Source organism: Culicoides brevitarsis, chromosome 2 (genome assembly GCF_036172545.1).
Source record: "Culicoides brevitarsis isolate CSIRO-B50_1 chromosome 2, AGI_CSIRO_Cbre_v1, whole genome shotgun sequence".
Lineage (NCBI taxonomy): Eukaryota > Metazoa > Arthropoda > Insecta > Diptera > Ceratopogonidae > Culicoides > Culicoides brevitarsis.
Genome location: NC_087086.1, coordinates 9,527,520 through 9,547,025, shown reverse-complemented (window position 1 = coordinate 9,547,025; position 19,506 = coordinate 9,527,520). Strand labels below are relative to the sequence as shown.

The 19,506-nt window shown below is 25.1% G+C and overlaps 1 protein-coding gene across 1 annotated transcript; it reads left to right on the top strand.

Moving 5' to 3' along the window:
* Nucleotides 1-3,936: 3,936 nt before the first annotated feature.
* LOC134831182 (uncharacterized) lies at nt 3,937-5,346 on the top strand. The gene is made up of 4 exons (XM_063844845.1): nt 3,937-4,066; nt 4,120-4,536; nt 4,587-4,852; nt 4,909-5,346. The coding sequence occupies exons 1-4, from the start codon at nt 4,007-4,009 to the stop codon at nt 5,231-5,233; spliced, it is 1,068 nt and encodes a 355-aa protein (XP_063700915.1). The 5' UTR covers nt 3,937-4,006; the 3' UTR covers nt 5,234-5,346.
* The last annotated feature ends 14,160 nt before the right edge of the window (nt 5,347-19,506 follow it).

Genomic DNA, 19,506 nt, shown 5'->3' with positions numbered 1-19,506 from the left:
AATTTTAAAAATTTCAAAGTTTAATTTTTTTTATTTTTTAATTAATAATTCAATTTATTTTAAGTTATGTTTAATTATTTTTTTTTAGGTCATAAGCTATGTATATAAAATAAAAAAAAAATAATTTTTAAAATTTTATTCAGAAAACCTTTTAGAGTCCTGATAAGATTTTTAACTTAAAATTACTCTTTTAATACTTTCAGAATTTTTCACAAAAATTATTTTTCAGATTTTTTTATTTTTGTTAAAAATTAACGATTAAACCTTCCTGGCTTTTAATGAAATAAAAACTTTTTAATCTATTTTGAAAATATTTTAATCATAATCTGTTTTTAAAACAACAATTTTCAATTCATTTTTGTCCTTTAAAAAAAATTATTAAAATTAATTTCTTAAGAAATTTTAAACAATTTTTTTTTTTAATATTTTTTGTCTCCATTTTGTCTTGACAATAAATTTATTGAAAATATTTATTCATTTATTTATTTTTTTAATTTAAAAATAAATTCTGTTAAAGAAATAAATTAGGCTTTTTAATTTAATTTCTTACTTTTTAATTAAATAAAATAATTTTAAAATATTAATAAATTAATTAATTTTATTATTTTGTAATTCTTTTAATTTATTATGAAAACATTTTTATTTTGACTCAATAATTATTTTATTTTTTTTATATTTTTATTTTTTAAATTAAAAAAAATATTTTTAATTTAATTTAATTAAATTTAATAATTTTATTATTTTTTTTTTAATTTCATGTAAATTAAAATTGACAAAAATAAAAAAATTATTTAAAAAATATAATTAAAAAATTCCATTATTTTTCGTAAAAAAAATCAAAAACTCGTTCCTTGACCTAAGCTTCAAAAAACAAAAAATACATTGACTTGTGCATTCAAATAAATCAACTTCAACAATAATAACTGATAATCGACCATCAATTAAATAACAAATAATAATAAGTTTGCAATTAAACAACTCATCTATAAAATGCAACGTCTTCTCCGTTCAAATTCATTTTCTTTGCATTTCTTTTCTGTGTTTTTTTTTTGTATTTTCAATTTCAAGCAACAAGTGCACGGAATGCGCAATGCGTGATGTGTGTTTTATGGTTATTTTGTAATCGATAGATGTGCTCTATTGCATGATGTAAAAGAAAATGGGTAGAAAATAATAACAGAGTAGTAATCACAACAATCGGTTGTTTGGCAAAGAAAAACTTTTTTTTTAATGATAGTGTTTTGTTTGTATTTGGCAGTGGCATGATGATGATGGCAGGTTATTGCGCCCGCGATTTTTTTTTTGTTTGCACACAAAGGAAAGGTTTTTGATGAGTTTTGATGCATTTCTTTCAAGGTCATTACCATTAAATGAATTTTTTACCTCAGATCGATGATTTATTGGATTTTTTGTGTGAATTTCAAAAGACCTGAACTTTCAAAAAAATTTAATTTAAAAAAAATAAAAAAAGTGAATGAGAAAAAAAAAGTTTTGTCATCCAATTGTCTTAAAAGTCCACAAAAACGCATTAAACTGAAAAAAATTACCTTTGAATGGTGAAATAAAATCCATGACTTGCAATTGCGACGCAGAAAAAAACAAAGAACAAAGACTGCAAATTACTGTGCAAGTCAAAACGGTTAAAAAATGGCAAAATGCGGCACAAAATGAAGACATTAACATTTCAATTTATTTTTTTTTATTTTATTCACTTTTGTTTCAATTCAACGCCAGCAAGCCCTTTAACACGCGGCGTTATCGGCGTGAAAAGATCAGAAAATTGCAGCTGCCTGTCGCTTTTTATTTTTTAGCTTTGAAATTTGCGAAACAAAAGGTTTCTTTCTTTTGTGTCCCAATTTTATGCGGTAGAAGTGATAATTTTTAATAAACTTCTATAAAAAAAAATATAAAAAGTGAAACTTTTTGTCGATCTTTGAGTCATTTCACTTTTTTTTTGTTTTATTTTATTTTTTGCTGAAAAAAAAATTACAGAAGCCCCAAAAATTCGTCAGAACAGTAGGCGTTGCGATTGTCATGTCATTTTTATATAACACGAATTTTTTTCGGTAACTTTGCATGGTTCAGTGACTGACTGGTGAAAGATGAAAAGAATTACATCATCACGTCGTCGTCGTCGTGAATGCGAAAAAAATTTCTTTTACTTTTTTTTTTTTTTGGTTTCCATAAATTTTTATTTATTATTTTTTTTTTCGGAAATAAAAACTCCCACACAGCCGACTCTTAATACGTTTTTGATCATTTTTGACGGAATTTCACGCCAATTGTGACAGCCTAAGCCGATTTTTATTTTTTTTTTCTGCACAAAAAGGTAACTTTGCAAAGTCATTGTTATTGCATTTTGAAATGAATTGGAATGAATGAAGAAAGTTTTTCATTTCACTTTCAGTTGACTTGTAAACTTTATTTTTTTGTCGAAACTAATTTGTTACAAATATAAATGGGCTTGAACAAACAAAGGAGGCTGCTGTCTGTTCAAAAGAGCTGTGAATACGCGAAATGTACATATTTGAATAAAGGTAACTGAAAAAATGCGGAGAGCGAGAGTTAAATTAGATTTGCATTGATTTTGAACATAAAACGCAAGCGAACACTGACAATGATTGATGTGACAAACGGTGATTTTTTTTTTGGCGAATGGTGAATGCGGATTGTCGGCAAAAATGATGTAGGTTGGATTGTGATGAAAGGAAGTTTTGATTTGTGGATGGAAGGTTAAGAATTTTAAAGTTGAAAATTTTAAATTTTTATTTTTTTTATAAAATCATAGCAATAGAAAAGCACAAAAATCTAAATTGAATTACAAAAAACCAAAAACACAAATCAAAAAAAATTCCGTAAAACTTGTTGCTTAAATTGAAAATACAAAAAACACAAAAACCGTTAAAAATTTGCAAAGAAAATGAATTTGAACTTTAAAAGACGTTTAATTTTATAACTGAGTTGTTTAATTGCAAATTATTATTATTACCAAAAATTTAATTGATGGTCGATTAAATATTGTTGAATGATTTATTTGAATGCACAAAAATGTATTTTTTGTTTTTTGAAGCTTTTTCAAAATAGTTTTTGATAATAAATTTTTTAAACTTATGAAAAATTATGGAATTAAATTTTTTAAATTTTTTTTTATAATTTGAAAGAAAATTTAAATAAAAAATTTAATTTAAAAAAATTAAATTTAATTTAAAATTATCCAAAAATATTTTTTAATTTTTTTTTTTAAAATTGAAAAGGTAATTTAAAATTATAATTATTTTTTTTTTTAATAAAAATAAATATAATTTTTTTAAATTTTAAAAAAAAATTAAATTATTTAATTCAATTTATATTTTTTTTGTTTTAATTTTGAAGCTTCAAATAAAATTTTATTTTTTTTTTTAATTTAATTAATTAATTTTTTAAATTATTTTTTTAATCAATATTTATTTATAAACTGTTTTTAATTTAATTTTTTTTAAATTTTAATATTTAAATATTTTTACCTTTTTTAATTAATTTTTTTTACTGAAATGCGCATTTTTTTAAGTTTTATTACAGCAACTCTCAATAAATGAGTTTTTAATTAATTAATCATTGAAATTTCATTTAGACCCCATGTGTTAATAAAAAATCAAAAAAGGTGCGAAGCTCATTCGATGACATTTTGTCAGTCAAAACTTCAAGTTCAAGATTATCACAACAACTAAAAATTCAGAAATTATTCACAAAAAAAAAAATAATTTTGATAAGAAATTCCGAAATTAATCGTCATTTCAGGAAGAAAATCCCTCAAAATTTAATCAAATCTCTTATCTCAGCAAAACTTAAAATGCTCGTCAAATAACCTCAAGCGATTCGATATCAATCACAATCTTATCAGTAAATTTTCTTATCACTACCTTTGATAAATTTATGACATTTGTCAGTTTATTCTGTGAGTAATTCGCGTTTAGAGGTGTCTTTAATTCGATTTTAAAAGAAAAAAATTATATAAAAAGTGGGAAAAATGTATCCATCGTTCCCACTTTTGAGACCTACTGTCATTTTAGCGACAATTTTTACAACTGTAAGTTTTTTTAAGCTCTTAAATTAATTTTTTTAATATTTTTTTCTTTTTAGATTCAGTCCCTTGCATGGATAGCTGGCTCTATTACCTCAATTATCGCCTATTATTGCCAAATAAATGTCGAAGTGACGAAAGAAAATGTTGTGAAATCGATTTTAGGCCTTACCATGTATCGACAATACTTCAAAAACGACGAATGCCTCTCCCGGAATTTCAATGATTCGATTTTTTCTGTCTTGGATGACGTTCAAACTGTGAGCCCAGTTGATATACATGCGATTTCGTGGACTTTTTTGACAATCAGCTTCTTTTGGTTCGTCGCAGGATTACTTTTAGTCATTTACGTCACAAAATATCGCTTGAAAAATGCGAATTTTTTCATTTATTTTTGGATTTTTAACACTTTGATCGTCTCAATTGCGGATGTTGTCGTTGGAATTTTCATGTCACGAGACTATTTTAATCTTTCGGTAAGAAAATTTGCTTGAAAAATCAAAAATTTTAATTTTTTTCGTTTCAGAATAAAATAGAAGACCTCACTTTTGAATACGAAACTGCCGAAAAAATCACCGTTTTACTCACAGCTCGAACAGTTTCGTGGCTCATGATCGCCATTTCCTTCCGTGGCTTCGTTTTGTGGCTGATAAATGTCTCCTTAGCACTTTACATGATTCGTCATGTCTTTGCCATTCAACATCATAACCAAGTGAGATCAGGATTTGATAATCATGGCTACATTCATAACGAAACTCGGCATAAAAATCACATTTTGGGCTATGACGCATTGTAAGTTTTAAAAAATTTACATAAAAATTGAAAAAAAATTAATTTTTTTTTTGCAGTGCCCCAAAAGCATTTTACGGCAACAGTGATTCACTCACAGAAATTCCGCGACCCAAAATTACGAAAGCCCAAACGTTGAACAATCATCAAAGAGCCGCTGTTCTGTCGTTGCACTTAAATCACAATCCAGACAAGGAATTTTCCTATCTCGAAGGAGGCAGAACAAGACCATCCAGTGCCTTTGTTCGAGGTTACAACAACAAAAAATCGCCAAGACCGGATTACAGTCCAACGTTACCGAGAGCTCTGAGATTGCCGGATAGCATAATCGATGAACATCCACAAGCGGTGTTGAGACAATCCAAAAATTTGCGTCGATTTTAGTCTTTTTTTTTTTTTGTAAAAGAGAGAATAGAAAAAAAATAGAGAGTGAAATTTTTAAACGGCATGACTTTGTATCTCGACACGATGATGATAAAATCTTTCAAATAATAATAAAATTTTGCGATTTTAATGATAAAGCGACAAGTTGTAAGTGTAGAAGAAATAACAAGAAACTTAGGCGATTAAAATTTAAATGATTTAACTTTTTTTGTTGAATAAGGTCGAATTTAATTTTTTGGTTAAAGACAAAAGGGGGAGAAAAATTTATTATTATTTTTTTTTATTTTTTAATTTTTTTTTAATTATTATTATTTTTTTTCGTCAAAAAATGCGAAAATTTATTTTTATCAAAAAATTATTAATTTTCAAATTTTTTTAAATATTTTATTTTCAGCTCTCGAACTTAAATTTTTCGACCTTGAAATGAACTTTCAGCTCTCGAAATGAAATTTTTAGAACTCGAAATGAACTTTCAGCTCTCAAAATAAAATTTTTAGAACTCGAAATGAACTTTCAGCTCTCGAAATAAAATTTTTAGAACTCGAAATGAACTTTCAGCTCTCGAAATAAATTTTTAGACCTCAAAATGAACTTTCAGCTCTCGAAATAAATTTTTTAGAACTCGAAATGAACTTTCAGCTCTCGAAATAAATTTTTTAGAGCTCGAAATGAACTTTCAGCTCTTTAAAATAAATTTTTAAGAACTCGAAATGAAATTTTAGCTCTCGAAATGAATTTTTTAGAACTCGAAATGAACTTTCAGCTCTCGTAATGAATTTTTTAGAACTCGAAATGAACTTTCAGCTCTCGAAATGAAATTTTTTAGACCTCAAAATGAACTTTCAGCTCTCGAAATAAATTTTTTAGACCTCAAAATGAACTTTCAGCTCTCGAAATAAATTTTTTAGAACTCGAAATGAACTTTCAGCTCTCAAAATGAATTTTTTAAATTTTGAAATAAAGTTTCAAATTTTAAAATAAATGTAAAAAAATCGACAAAAAGTAAAAATAAAAGGTAAAAATATTAAATTAAATCGCCTTAACTAAATATTTAATAAAAAAAAGTTGGTTGAAAGTAAAATTGATGGAGATGCCTTGTCCGTTAATTATACAGAGCCCAAAAACCACATTTACACTCCATTATTATATTTTATTATTATTATCATTAATCCAAAGACACAAAAAAAAATTATTAACAAAAAAAAAGTACAACAGTGAGGAGAAAGAAATTGTATCGACACACTTTCTACCATAATTTTACATCTTTCAGTCGATGCCATTAAATGTGAGTCGTAGATGTATATCACTAACAACGAACGGCGCAACAACAACACATGATCACCGTTTTTACATGTTACACATTACAATTACTCGCACACAAGCACACACGAAAAAAAAGAGCATTGGCAAGGTCGTTTTATAAAAATTTTATAATGTGTCCAGAGCAATGAGAGTGAAGCGAAAGAAGAAAGAAAGAGTAACATAATGCTTTCCTTTTGTTTGTTTTTTTTTTATCTTGTCTTGTCTTTTTTTTTTGGCCTGCTCATGTTTCGTTTTTGGAGACCTTAACAATAATGTTAATGTAAATTGATATGCGATGACTGACGTAAAACATGCGGATTTCGGATCAGTCAGACGACGACGACGGCATCGAAACCAGTAATTTTTTCGAGAAAGACGAAATATTTGGCGTAAATAATACGCATGGAATGGAAAAAAACGAAGAAAAATTATTGCATGTGTGAATTACGTCATGAAATTGACTTTTTTCGGTTCATTAATTGTTTTGTGATATGGTCAAATATTTGATTTTTTTGGCTTTTGGGGAGAGTTGGCATGGAATGACATGCATTCTTATGTAAAATGTATCCGCGTTTCAATGTCAGGGACGGTAATTATCACTTTTTTAAATTTTTTTAAAAATTCCTTTAATAAGGATATAAAATAATTTTTTTTTTTATAAAAGTTTTTTAATCAAAAAAATCTTATTTAATTTCTTATTAAAGGAGAGAAAAAAATATATGAAAAATTTTTAATTTTTCCAAAATTTTTTTAATAAATAGAAAGACATTTTTGAGGTTGAAAAATATGGTAAAATTATTTTTTTAATTAAAAATAATCAAAAAACAATACAAAAACATTTGAAATTAAAAAATTAAATAAATTAATAAAAATTAAATAAACAAAAAAAAATAAATAATAAAAATATAAGAAAAAAATCATAATTTTATTTTTTTTTATTTTCAAAACGAATATAAATACTTCGACTAAATTTTAAAAATTATTTTTATCAATTTTTCAATTATTATTTGAAGTTTAACTTGAAATTGAAGTAAAATTTTAAATTTTTAAAATCAAAAAAATTTTTTTTTAATTATTATTAATTTTTTTTAATAATTTTATTAAATATAAATATAATAATTTTAATACTTTTTTATTTTATTAATTTTATTATTTTATTTTATTATTTTTTTAAGAATTTATTTAACTCAAAAGTTGAACATCCTGAAGCTATTTTAAAAATTACATCTTATTTGATGAAATTGTTTTACATCAAATTTTAAGATATTTCTATGATTTTCATTTTTATATAACTGTTTTAATTTTTTTTTAATATTGAATTTTTTAGCTTTTTTTTTATAAAAAATATATATAATTTATTTTTTTTTTAAATATAAAATTTATGTCAAAAATCTAATTAAAAATTATGTCAATTTATTTTTTTTTTTCTAAAACCACAAATTATCTACTTGACCATCAACCAATTTTAATTATTTTGTCCCTTGGCAAGGTCAAACAAAAACCGCAAAACCATCCCTCTATCCTTCAAAAACCAAAAATTCGATTTTTACATCGTCCTTTCACTTTCGGGAAAATCCCATGAGATCCAAAAATTCCGCAACATGTTGAAAATTCATTCAAACACATGACTCATAATTTTTTTTATTTTAGTATTGCACAAAAAAGTTTCAGATCCGCTATTTCGTAATTTCTACAACAACAACAACAGCAGAAAAAATTTATGAAAAAAAGCTTGTAAGCGACAACAAACAAATTGGGTAAACCTTGTTGTAGCCAATTATCTGACATTTGCTCAAAAAATTTTTTGATGTTAAAAGGCGGTTCTTTTTTCGTGTTTAACCACAAAAAAAAATTAACATTTGATTTAACCAAAAAAAAAAAAATGTTTTATTTGAACTTTTAAATTTCACCAAACACAAGAAAAAAAATAATTAATTAGTTAAAATTGCACAATTATTTTTTTTTTAGTTTTAAACGTGGGTTTAGAAATTATTCCTGCGAAAAAATCCAAGAAAGCCTTTCTTTTGGATGAATTAAAAAAAAAAATAAATATTTTATAAAAAATAATAAATGACGTACATTGGCGCCACCTTTCACTTCATTTTCATTCAGATTATTAACTGATCGGAGACTGGACTGGATTTCAATTTACTGACGAACGACAAAAACAAAAAAAAAAATTGAATAATAAACAAAACTCACCTTTTAAAAAAATTGAAAAGTATCCAAAAGTTTTTTTTTGTCACTTTTAACTCTCAAGAGTTTTTTTTTAGTTTTTTTTTAATTAATTTTTATTTTTTTTATTTAAAATTTCTAAGACAGTCTTGTCTCTAAGGTATTATCTTTTTTTTTCATAAGCAACCAACTTGGGCGCGAAATATTTTTTTCCTTCACGGATGGAAAATTGCAGCGTGCATTAAACTTTACACTTTTTTTCATGCAGCACTTTTCTTCTTTTTTCTACACACTCGCGCGCCAATGCAAACGAAAACAAAAGTAAAGCAACCGTTAAACTAATATTGTTGTTGTTGTAAAATAAAAAAAAAAATAATTATTTTATTAATAAAAGTAAAAAAACCAACCGAATAATAATTTTTTTTAAAACAAAAAAAAAACTGACGACTCAAAAAAGACGACCTTCTTCTTTCACAGTCTGAAGAAGTCTGAACAAACTAAAGGGAAAAATTGAACATAACCATAAAATACGCTACACGATCAACACGATCGTCGTTCGCGCCAACCAACGAACGTCGTTTCGTGTTGCAATTTATGCTTCATGAGTTACCTTTCATCGCAGTCACTCATTTCTTTCTTTCACTTCGCGCGTTGTTGTCTGTGGTTTCGTATGTGTGTGTGTGGATCGCGGGAAAAATATGAAGTGTATTAATAAAATATTAAACGTATCATTACGAATAATGAAAAAAAAAATCAAATGTAATTTCATATGTAACGCATCACGTTGTCGTCTCTCTCGTTGTCCGTCGCCGTTATTACGTTAGCGATATGTTGTTGGGTGCATGCACAGCTAATCGAGTGATATATGGAGAAATGTAATGAAAAAAAAATGTTTTATTAAAGGCAGAAAAAAATTAAGTAATACCTACGTTTTTGTTGTTTTGGTATTCTGTGCCTTGCTTTTAGGAATGCTATAATAATGTGAACGCGATGTTATTATAACGTGATTTTTATTAATTTATTTTGTCTCTTTTTTATTCGCGAATTGTTGATGGTTAGTTTAACGGGTTGTCGATAATAAGGTGATTTATGTATGAGAATTTTTTGGATTTTTCAATTTTTTTTTTTTGTGTAATTCGAAAGGGTTATAAAACAGTTGCGTGCGAGGGAAAAATTGACAGTTGGAATGGAGACGACTGGTTTGATGAAATTTTGAACAGGTGTCATGAGGAAATGTTTTTTCTGAGATTTTCTAAAATTTTTTAATTGAATTTCAGTTGTTCTCAAAATTTTGTAAGGCTGTTTTCGGTATTAGTTGATATTTTTTTAATAAAAGGAAGAAAAAAAATAAATAAATTAGAATAAAATTGAGATTAAATTAAATTAAAATTAAATTAAAATTAAATTAAAATTAAATTAAAATTAAATTAAATTAAAACTAAATTAAAATTAAATTAAAATTAAATTAAAATTAAATTAAAATAAAATTAAAATTAAATTAAAATTAAATTAAAATTAAATTAAAATTAAATTAAAATTAAATTAGAAATTAAATTAAATTAAAATTCAATTAAAATCAAAAAAAAATTAAAATTAAATTAAATTAAATTAAATTAAATTAAAATTAAATTAAAATTGAATTAAAATTAAATTAAAATTGAATTAAAATTAAATTAAAATTAAATTAAAATTAAATTAAAATTAAATTAAATTAAATTTAAAATTTAAATTAATTCATTAAAAAAAATATAAATTTAAATTTTTTGCTAAAATGTTATTTGAGAAAATGAATATATTTAAAATTAAAAAATAGATCAAAAATAGAAAATTTTCTAAACTTTTTATTACATTTTTTTAGAATCATATTAATTAAATTTAATAAGAATGAATTTTTTTAATTTAAACAAATTTTTTAGAATGTTATTAATTCACCAAAAAAATTTAAAAAAAAAATAATTCTAAAACTTTTTTCGAGATTTGAAAAATACTTTATTTTAATACTTTTTAAATAGTTCATGAATTTTTTGGAATTTTTTTTTCTTGTTGCTGATTGCCAAAAAATTGCGTGTTTTTTATTCGTAAACAACTGAATCATTATTAATATTAAAATTTACACAAGTGTCGCCAAACATTTACTCAAGATAAAAAAATCCCCAAAAAATTCTAAGTTCTTTTGATATAAAAATTTCATCATTTGAAATAAAAATCATTCGTATTAAATTTCTTGCTTGAAGAAGATTAAGATGAATTTCTTAACAATTTTTTCAATTTTTGTCGTAATTGTGAGTATTAATTAAATTTTTCTAAAAAAAATATTTTTTAAGAAATTTCTCATTTTTTTCAGGGCTCTTCTGCCAGCGATTCAACCTTCACCACACTTCGCAAAGCTTCTTTCAACCCGAATGAGCTTCTCATTGCTGCTCGTCTCACTGAAGTTTATCCGGATATCGTTGAATTCGTTGGATCTGACTTTTCCAACTTAATCAACGAATTTGTAACTGACACAGAAGTCATCAACCATATCACCGTAGTTCGTCAGAATTACGTTCCTTACATCAACGCACGTCAAGCAACTGTTACTGCTGGCAAGACATCCGCTGAAGATGCCATTAACGCAGCTGTAAGCTCTTTCCGTTACTCCTTGAACAACATCGAGACAAAGTACCAACAGATGCTGAGCGTTTTCGCTTCTCGATCATGTTCGAATTTTGTGGCTTACGAAACGATGCAGGGATCGATTTTGGATAACTTGATGACTGAAACTACAGGATTGATTGAAGTTTTTCATGAAAACGTGAGATATTTAATTCCGAAGTATGATTTGAAGCCATTTGCTATGCAACTTATGAATGCGATTCATCAATTCACTCCCATCCCGAGAATTGAACTTGTTCAACAAGTAAGTGATTTTTTGAGTTTTAGAGGAATTTTTGAAATAATTTTTAATTTTAGAAAGAAGATTTGCATATGGGGCCGATCGCTGATGCATTTAATACCAAGACAGGACAAGCTACTGGTTTTATTGAGGGATACTTGTATGCCATCATAAATTTCCAAACAGCAAAATTAAATACAGCTCTTGACGAAATGGTTAATGGAGCTCAAACAGCAGCTTGCACTTAATAAATTTCAATGAATTTGGTACAAATTTCAATTTTTTCTGAAAAATAAGATTTTTTTAATGAATTTTTGTCAAATTAAACAAATTAAATAACAAATTTCTTTAAAAAAAATTTTTAAAAAAATGTTTTCTTGAATTTTTGTCAATTTAAAATTTATAAAATAACAAAATTCATAAAAAAAATTTTTTAATTAACTTTGTAATTTAATTTTTTTTTTTAATAATAAAATTCATAAAAAAATTTTTAGATGAATTTTTTAATTTTAAAAAATTTTTAAACTAGAAATTTCATAAAAAAATCAAAAGAGATTTTTTTATGGTGTTTTGTAATTGAAAAAAATTTAAACAACAAATTTCATTAAAAAATAAAAAAAAATAATTTCTTGAATTTTTTTCATTTAAAATTTTGAAAATAACAAAATTCATAAAAAAAAATTTTTAATTAACTTTGTCATTTAATTTTTTTTTTTAATAATAAAATTCATAAAAAAATTTTTTAGATGAATTTTATTATTTAAAAAAATTTTTAAACAAGAAATTTCTTAAAAAAATCAAATAATTTTTTTTTCTTGAATTTTTGTCAATTAAAAAATTTTTAAATAACGAATTTATCAAATTAAAAGAGTTTTTTTTATGATTTTTTATTATTTAAAAATTTTTAAATGACAAATTTAATTTTAAAAAAATAAATTGAGAAACAAAAAAAATAATATTTTGTACCTTCTTAAAAAAACATTTGCAAAAAAATAAAATAAAATATTTTTTAAAACAAATGTTTCAGAGTAAAAATTGTCTTTTAATATCAGTTTAAAGAAAAATATGGAAAAAAATTTAAAAATAATTTATTTGTTAAATTTTGCCCAAAATCAATAACTTTCTTTTAAAAATTTTAATTCTATGAGAAAAAAAAATTTCTCCAAAATTTTAATAACTTTAAATCCTTTTATGGATCACAAATTTTTGATTATTTTTCCATTTCTAATCATCAGTCTTAACAAAATTTCACTTTTGTCATGTTTTTTGCCAAAAAAAAAAAAAAACTTAAATGACCTCCTTAATCATCTATAAACCCATCTAATTAATCAACCACAACAAATTACTCTTACTAAATAATAAAAGTAGTTAAATCTTTTGAAATTCGAAAATTAATCTCTTTCGCCATAAAACTTCTAATAATCACCGCATTATTTAACACTCTCTAATAACCTCTTTAATCGTAATAATGATCGATCAAATCGATTCGAATAATTGAAAGGCTTTTTATTCACAAGAGTGTTAAATAAAAATAAAAAAAGTAAAAATTGGTTAAGAGAAAAACAAATAATGTTGCGACTAAACAAGGAAAAAAATATATTATAAATAAATAAATAATCGAGTCGTTCGCTCATTAGTTTAGTCGTTGGTTGAGTCAATCTAATCATTAAAAGTGATTACATTTTATTTGTATTATGTGTGCGGAGAGTTGTGAGGCAACTTAATGAGAGATGCGGAAATCTCGTGTAAAATTTTGAACCATTTAGTTATGCAAATTAATTAGATTTAAAAAAAAATTTTTTTTTCATAGAAAGTCTGACCTAATATTCCTAAAAATTGGCAAAAAACAAAAAAAAAGTTGGAATACGCGACAAAAATTGAGTACTCGGACTACTTTTCCATACGAACCGAGCCAAACATAATTTAATAATAATTTGCGATACTTTTTTATTACCACTGCCACAGAGGTACGACGAAAAAAAAACTTCGTAATAGTCATAAAAGAGATGCAATTCACTTTCACTCGTACGATTACAACAAATCAATTTGCACATAAACGGGCAATCTGTATTTATGATTCAACGTTAACTAAATATAATAGTAGTGTAATAAAAGTAAGTGTAGACTCCCTATGTCTCTGTGAGTGAAACAGTGAACGAGGAGAAAGAAAGAAAGAAATACACGAAAAAAATACATACAAAAAAAAATAATAATAAAAGATAAATAATAAAAAAAGAAATGTATTCACTTCATGTATGAGTGCTATAAAGTTGGTTATATAATCCATCGCGATGATTTAAGTAACTTTAAATAAAAAAAAATATTTTTTTTTCGTCTTCTTTTTTTGTGTGTATGAAAGGGAGACTTATGTTTAAATTATGAGCCATTGGTAACCTTCTTGGTCTCTATTAAAATCACATCCTTAATCCTGCTTTCTCTAGTTTGTGATTCGTTACATCGTCAGAAACGAGTTTTGACAGATTTTCAGGCACTTCCTATATGCGACAGAAAAAATCGCGTTCGACTTGTTTCTGCAATTGATTATAAAATTTTGCAAAAAGACTCGTTGTTAGTGGAAAATAACCTGAAAATTGAGTATTTTTTCTGTAATTGACAAACGAGTAACAGACTGACTGAGTAATTTTATTGAAGTTTGTTGATGGCTTGAAAATTTTCCCAAACGGATTTGTTGGTGACATCACCCTGATCATTATGAAAAAAATATGATATGAGACTTTTTTGATGGTTTCATGTTTGTTAGGCTTAAAATAATCAAAAAAACTCAAATTCAAAATTCTAGAATGAGCTTTTAAAATTTCAGATATTTTATAGTGCATTTGGGAGTTTTAAAGTACCTCTTTGGCATACCCAATCATAGTCAAAGTGCCTACAAACACTGAAGCTCATTCCAGAATTTTGAATTGAGGTTTTTTCGACTATTTTGGAAGTTACTAACACGAAACCATCAAAAAATTTTATGCCATATTTTTTTCAATGAAATGAAAAATCAGGAATTCGTTAAATTTTATCTTGATTTGAAATAAAAAAAATTCATTTTATAGGCTTCTTAAAAGAATTTCGATCCAATTTTGAAAAAATTAGCTTTACAGAATGTTCAGGGCTTCAGGCAAAGCTGAACGTATAAAAATTTCACGAAACTTTTCAATTGAAAAAAGTTTCAAACTGTCTAAAATATGATAATTAAGAAAGAAAAACTTGAAAAAGTTAATAAGGCCGTTCCATTTTTTTTTTTTTTTTGAACTTTTTGTCTCATGCCCCATTTCAAAATTCGAAAATCCAATGGGGCAAAATAAAAAAAAAAGTTTAAAATTTCATCAAAATTGACCGTTTTTTGGTCTTTTTTCATATTTTTTCAAGAAATTTCCCAAAATTTTTAAAAAAATTTTCAATTTTTAAGAATTTTTGTATTTAAAATCGTATTTTAACATGAATTTTCTTCTTTAAAATTTTTTGTTTACGAATTTTTTGTTTAAATTTTTAACGTGAAAAACTCTGAAATAAATTTTAAATTATCAATGTAGATACCATAAAATCAACTTAAATATTGATTTATTACAAAAAACTGTTAATTTTTTTCATTTTGTATGAAACAGTATTTCAAAACTTTTTTTTATTTTGCCCCCCCCCCATATTGAAAAAAAAAAATTTTGGGGCAAAAAGTTCGAAATAAATTTGGAGCGGCCTAATTTGAAAAAATTCAAAGAAATTCATCACTTTGAATTTTCTCAATAATTTTTCATATTTTTGAATAATTTTTGATCAAACTAATAAAAATTTAGCCTAATGATAAAAAATATTTATAAATTCATCATTTTTTACGAATTTTCTTTGAAAAATGTATGGGTTTCTGAACATTAATACGCTCTATTAGAGAATAAATGTTCTCTTATTGGTACACTTATTTGAATTTTGGATGCCCTATGATAGAATTTCTACTGTATTTTGACATTTGGAGCTCGAGAAATCTATTCTCAATGATTTTATTGGGTACAAAATACCTTGTTAATTCCTCTTATTCGTAAAAACACATTTATTTACGCCTAGTTTCAGTCTTTTACTTTTTTCGATCACCATTCGCATCATTTTCCATCAGAATCTGAAAAGAAAAAAATATTATTAAAAATTCAAAACTTACCAATTAAATTCAGTTCAAACTCCAAACTTTTCTTTATAGTTTCACTCATTTTCCTTTTGTTTGAAATGCATGACAGATTGTCATCAAAAAAAAAAATACAAGCTTGCAATTTCATTCAATAACGAGCTCGCGTACTAAAAAGTTATGAAATTATTGGCACGCCCATCACTTCCTCATGTCACTTTATTGATAGTTTGTGCAATTATTACAACATTGTCAGCTTACGAGTTTCACATCGTCAAACAGAAGCTACTCACTTCGCAGTCTAACCTTGACCATAATTCCGAAAGAGGCAAAAATTTCTTCACATTTTTTTTTTTTTTTTGCGGAAGTAATTAACTATTACGTTCATCTCGTAGTTGCTGCTCGGCATAATCATCATTCATCTCACATGACTTGTGAAAGAAGAAGACTAAAAAGAAAGAAAAAAATAATGCAAAAAATTAAATAATATTATCTGACATTAACCTCGAATAAATATTGTGCAGCAGTGCAGAGTTATGCAGTTTACCGTAAACATTAAAACAAAAAATTATTGTTATTATTAATAAAGAAAGAAAAACTGATAAAAAATCACGAAATGCATAAAAATGTCGGTGTGTGTGTGCATCGAGCTCTGCAAAGGCAAGACAAAGCCAATAAAATAAAATAATTGAATGAAAAATGAAATGATTTCAAGTTTTCTGGTGTATATGTTGTCGTCGTTGCGCGCTCTTTCAGTGCAATAATCACTAAATAATGATAAATAATTGTATAAAATTTACGTTTTTTCCATCGATGCTCAGGTACGAGAGTACGAGTGTAATTGTAACAACATAAACATAAACAAATACGAGTAAATTCAGTGCAATTCCGTGCCAGGGAGATGCATTTTTTTGTTTAAAATTGCATTTTTTTTTCTTCTTCTTCGTCGTTCGTGTTTCTGTGGTGTGGTGTGAATGTCCGAAAAAAGCTACAAACGCCCGTTGCTCGTTGTTTTTTTTTTCAATTTTTTTTGAAGGGATTATTTTAGTAGAAACGATTGATTGGCTGTCGATAAAAAAAAATGAAAACAAAAAACAGATGATGAAACAAACGAAAGCAAAGAAAGTAAAAAAAAACAACAAAGTTACCTTGCCTGAAGCAATTCTTCTCTTTTTTTTCTTTTGTATGGAGATGAAGTGAATAAACAACAACAGCAGCAGTAGCTTTTACGTAATTTTCTGTTATCGTTTTTTTTTGTGTTTTTATCCATTACGAGTGAGTTAATTTTGTTTTTAATCCAAAATTGATTTTTTTTGTTGATATCGGATTTCTTATTTTTTTAATGATAATTATTACGACTTTTAGCATTAAATCAGAAAAATTTTTAATTTTAACTTAAAAACTTAAGAGACTTAATATTGAACTTAAGTTAAATTTAAAAAAAAAATTACTTAAAACTTTTAACTTAAGCTTAAGTTTCAAATTTAGTCGAATATAATAACTTTTTGATTTATTGACAATTTTTGGAGAAAAATATATTTTTTTAATAAAATATAAAAAAAAAATACCGAATAATAAAATTTCTTAATTTAACTTAAAGATTTATACTTAAGTTTAAGTTATAAGTCGATAAGTTTTAAAATTTATTTTAAAAAAATTAACTTAAGACTTAAGTTTTAATTTAAGAAAAAGTTAAAATAATTTTTTTTTACTTCTTAAGTTTTTTTATTAAACATATTAAGTCAAAACTATTTGATTTATGACTTAAGCTTCAATTAAAAGTTGAAGATTCTCAAAAAAAACGTAAATTAATTCAATTAATTTGACTTAAGTCAGACTTAAATAACTTATACTTAAGCTTAAGTCACTTAAGTTTGACTTAAGTCAAATTATTTGAATTAATTTACAATTTTTTTTTAAATCTTCAACTTTTAATTGAAGCTTAAGTCATAAGTCAAATAATTTTGACTAAATAAGCTTGCAGAAAAACTTAAGAAGTAAAAAAATATTTTAACTTTTTCTTAAATTAAAACTTAAGTCTTAAGTTGATTTTTTTTTAAATAAATTTTAAAACTTATTGACTTATAACTTAAAATTAATTATAAATCTTTTAGTTAAATTAAGAAATTTTATTATTCGCTAATTTTTTTTAACATATTTTATTAAAAAAAATATATTTTTCTCCAAAAATTGTCAATAAATCAAAAAGTTTTAAAATTTTCGACTTATTTTGAAAATAAAAAAAAATATATAATTTTTAAAAATATTTTATATTTTTTTACTCATGTTCAAATGTAAATCTCATAAGTTTTTGAAGTTTTAATTAAAAATTTTCCTGATTTTATTTTATTTTTTATTTTGATTTTTTTTTTATTTGAAATTTATCTCTTCTTTGTAGATGAAATATTTAATTTTGTTCTTTGACTTTAATTTAAATTTTTTTTTTAATTTCAGAACTTTTCGATGAATTTTTAAATCAAAAGTTAAGTTCATCCAATTTTTTTCTAAATTTCTAAATGGAGCCGTCTGGTTTTCCTAAATTACCTTACGCATCAAGGGTGCGTTAATCTTATCATCATTATTTGTTGAGTGTACCTCAAAAAAAAAAATCAGTTGAGTAATTGTTTCAAAAGAAATTTTGCAACACTCACGAACTTAACGAGCAAAACAAATGAAGACACACGCAAGTTTGCATTACTTATCAAAAAAAAATATGAATTTCATAAGTACTTCCCATTTCTACTTACTCACGAGGCAGCACCCAGTCGGTTATCGACACCTTACCAAACATGCGTTCAGGTCTTTTGTAATCATCCAAGTATTCATTAACATCTAAATTGAACAATTTTTTTTGCGCGCGAGACAATAAACGGAGGCATTTACACGGTTAGACAATGAAACAATAGTATTCGACGCACTTTTGTCCATTTTCTCCCTGAAACAAATAAATTTAACGGACAATAAATTCCACTTATGTTATTTCACACCCAGCCTAATTGGACAATTTTCTCAGCCGGATGTGAATTTTTCTCAGCTCGTTTTAATGCGAGAAAATAAAATGACAAGAATTTCGAATTAAATACATTTTATCAGTTAAAAGCATTTTTTTGATCGAAATTTTTGCAAAAAGAAAATTCAAAAATTTCTTTTTCAAGTTCGTTCATCAAACTCGATCTACTGAAGCGCAAAAAAACACGTGAATCAGCAAAATCTCACCTTTCAACGACCACAAATCCCTTATGTAACGCGCCGAAATAAATTTTAAACTTGAACTAAACCTTGAAGTTCTCCGTCTCGTAACACAGCCATAAAAAATCGAGTGAGCTTCATTTCACTTTTCACGCAGGCTAATCAGCTCAAGAGTGGTCAAGCACATTTTTTATGCTCAAAATTCAAATTTTAAGATTAAAAAAATAATTTAAAAAAAAATAAATACTTACCAAAAATTTTTCTAATTAATTCAAACCAAGCAAAAAAATTTTTTCAAGAGGTTGCCTTGCTACTCCTTGATTATTTCGAGTATCGTTCAGCAAGTTACGCATAACAGCCACTCTTTTGTTAGGTAACATTTGTTTTGCCGATTTTTTTTTCTCAATCGTTACTTTACATTTTTTTTCGGTATTGTTCGTGTCCATTTCTCCGGGCATTTCTACTATTTACATTCAATCGAAACATCTGTTTGTTATATTTTATTATGAAAAATATCTTCACGCTTTGTTTCATCAAAAATAAAAGAAACATTTGGACTTGAAAAGTTTTTTCTTTCAACAATAAAACTACTTACTCAATAGACAAAAGAAA

Excerpts from the sequence above, each read along its gene's own strand:
- LOC134831182 (XM_063844845.1), top strand. The coding sequence starts at position 4,007 with ATGTATCCATCGTTCCCACTTTTGAGACCTACTGTCATTTTAGCGACA. Across the intron at positions 4,067-4,119 it reads TAGCGACAATTTTTACAACT|ATTCAGTCCCTTGCATGGAT; the intron begins GTAAGTTTTTTT and ends TTTTCTTTTTAG. Across the intron at positions 4,537-4,586 it reads GAGACTATTTTAATCTTTCG|AATAAAATAGAAGACCTCAC; the intron begins GTAAGAAAATTT and ends TTTTCGTTTCAG.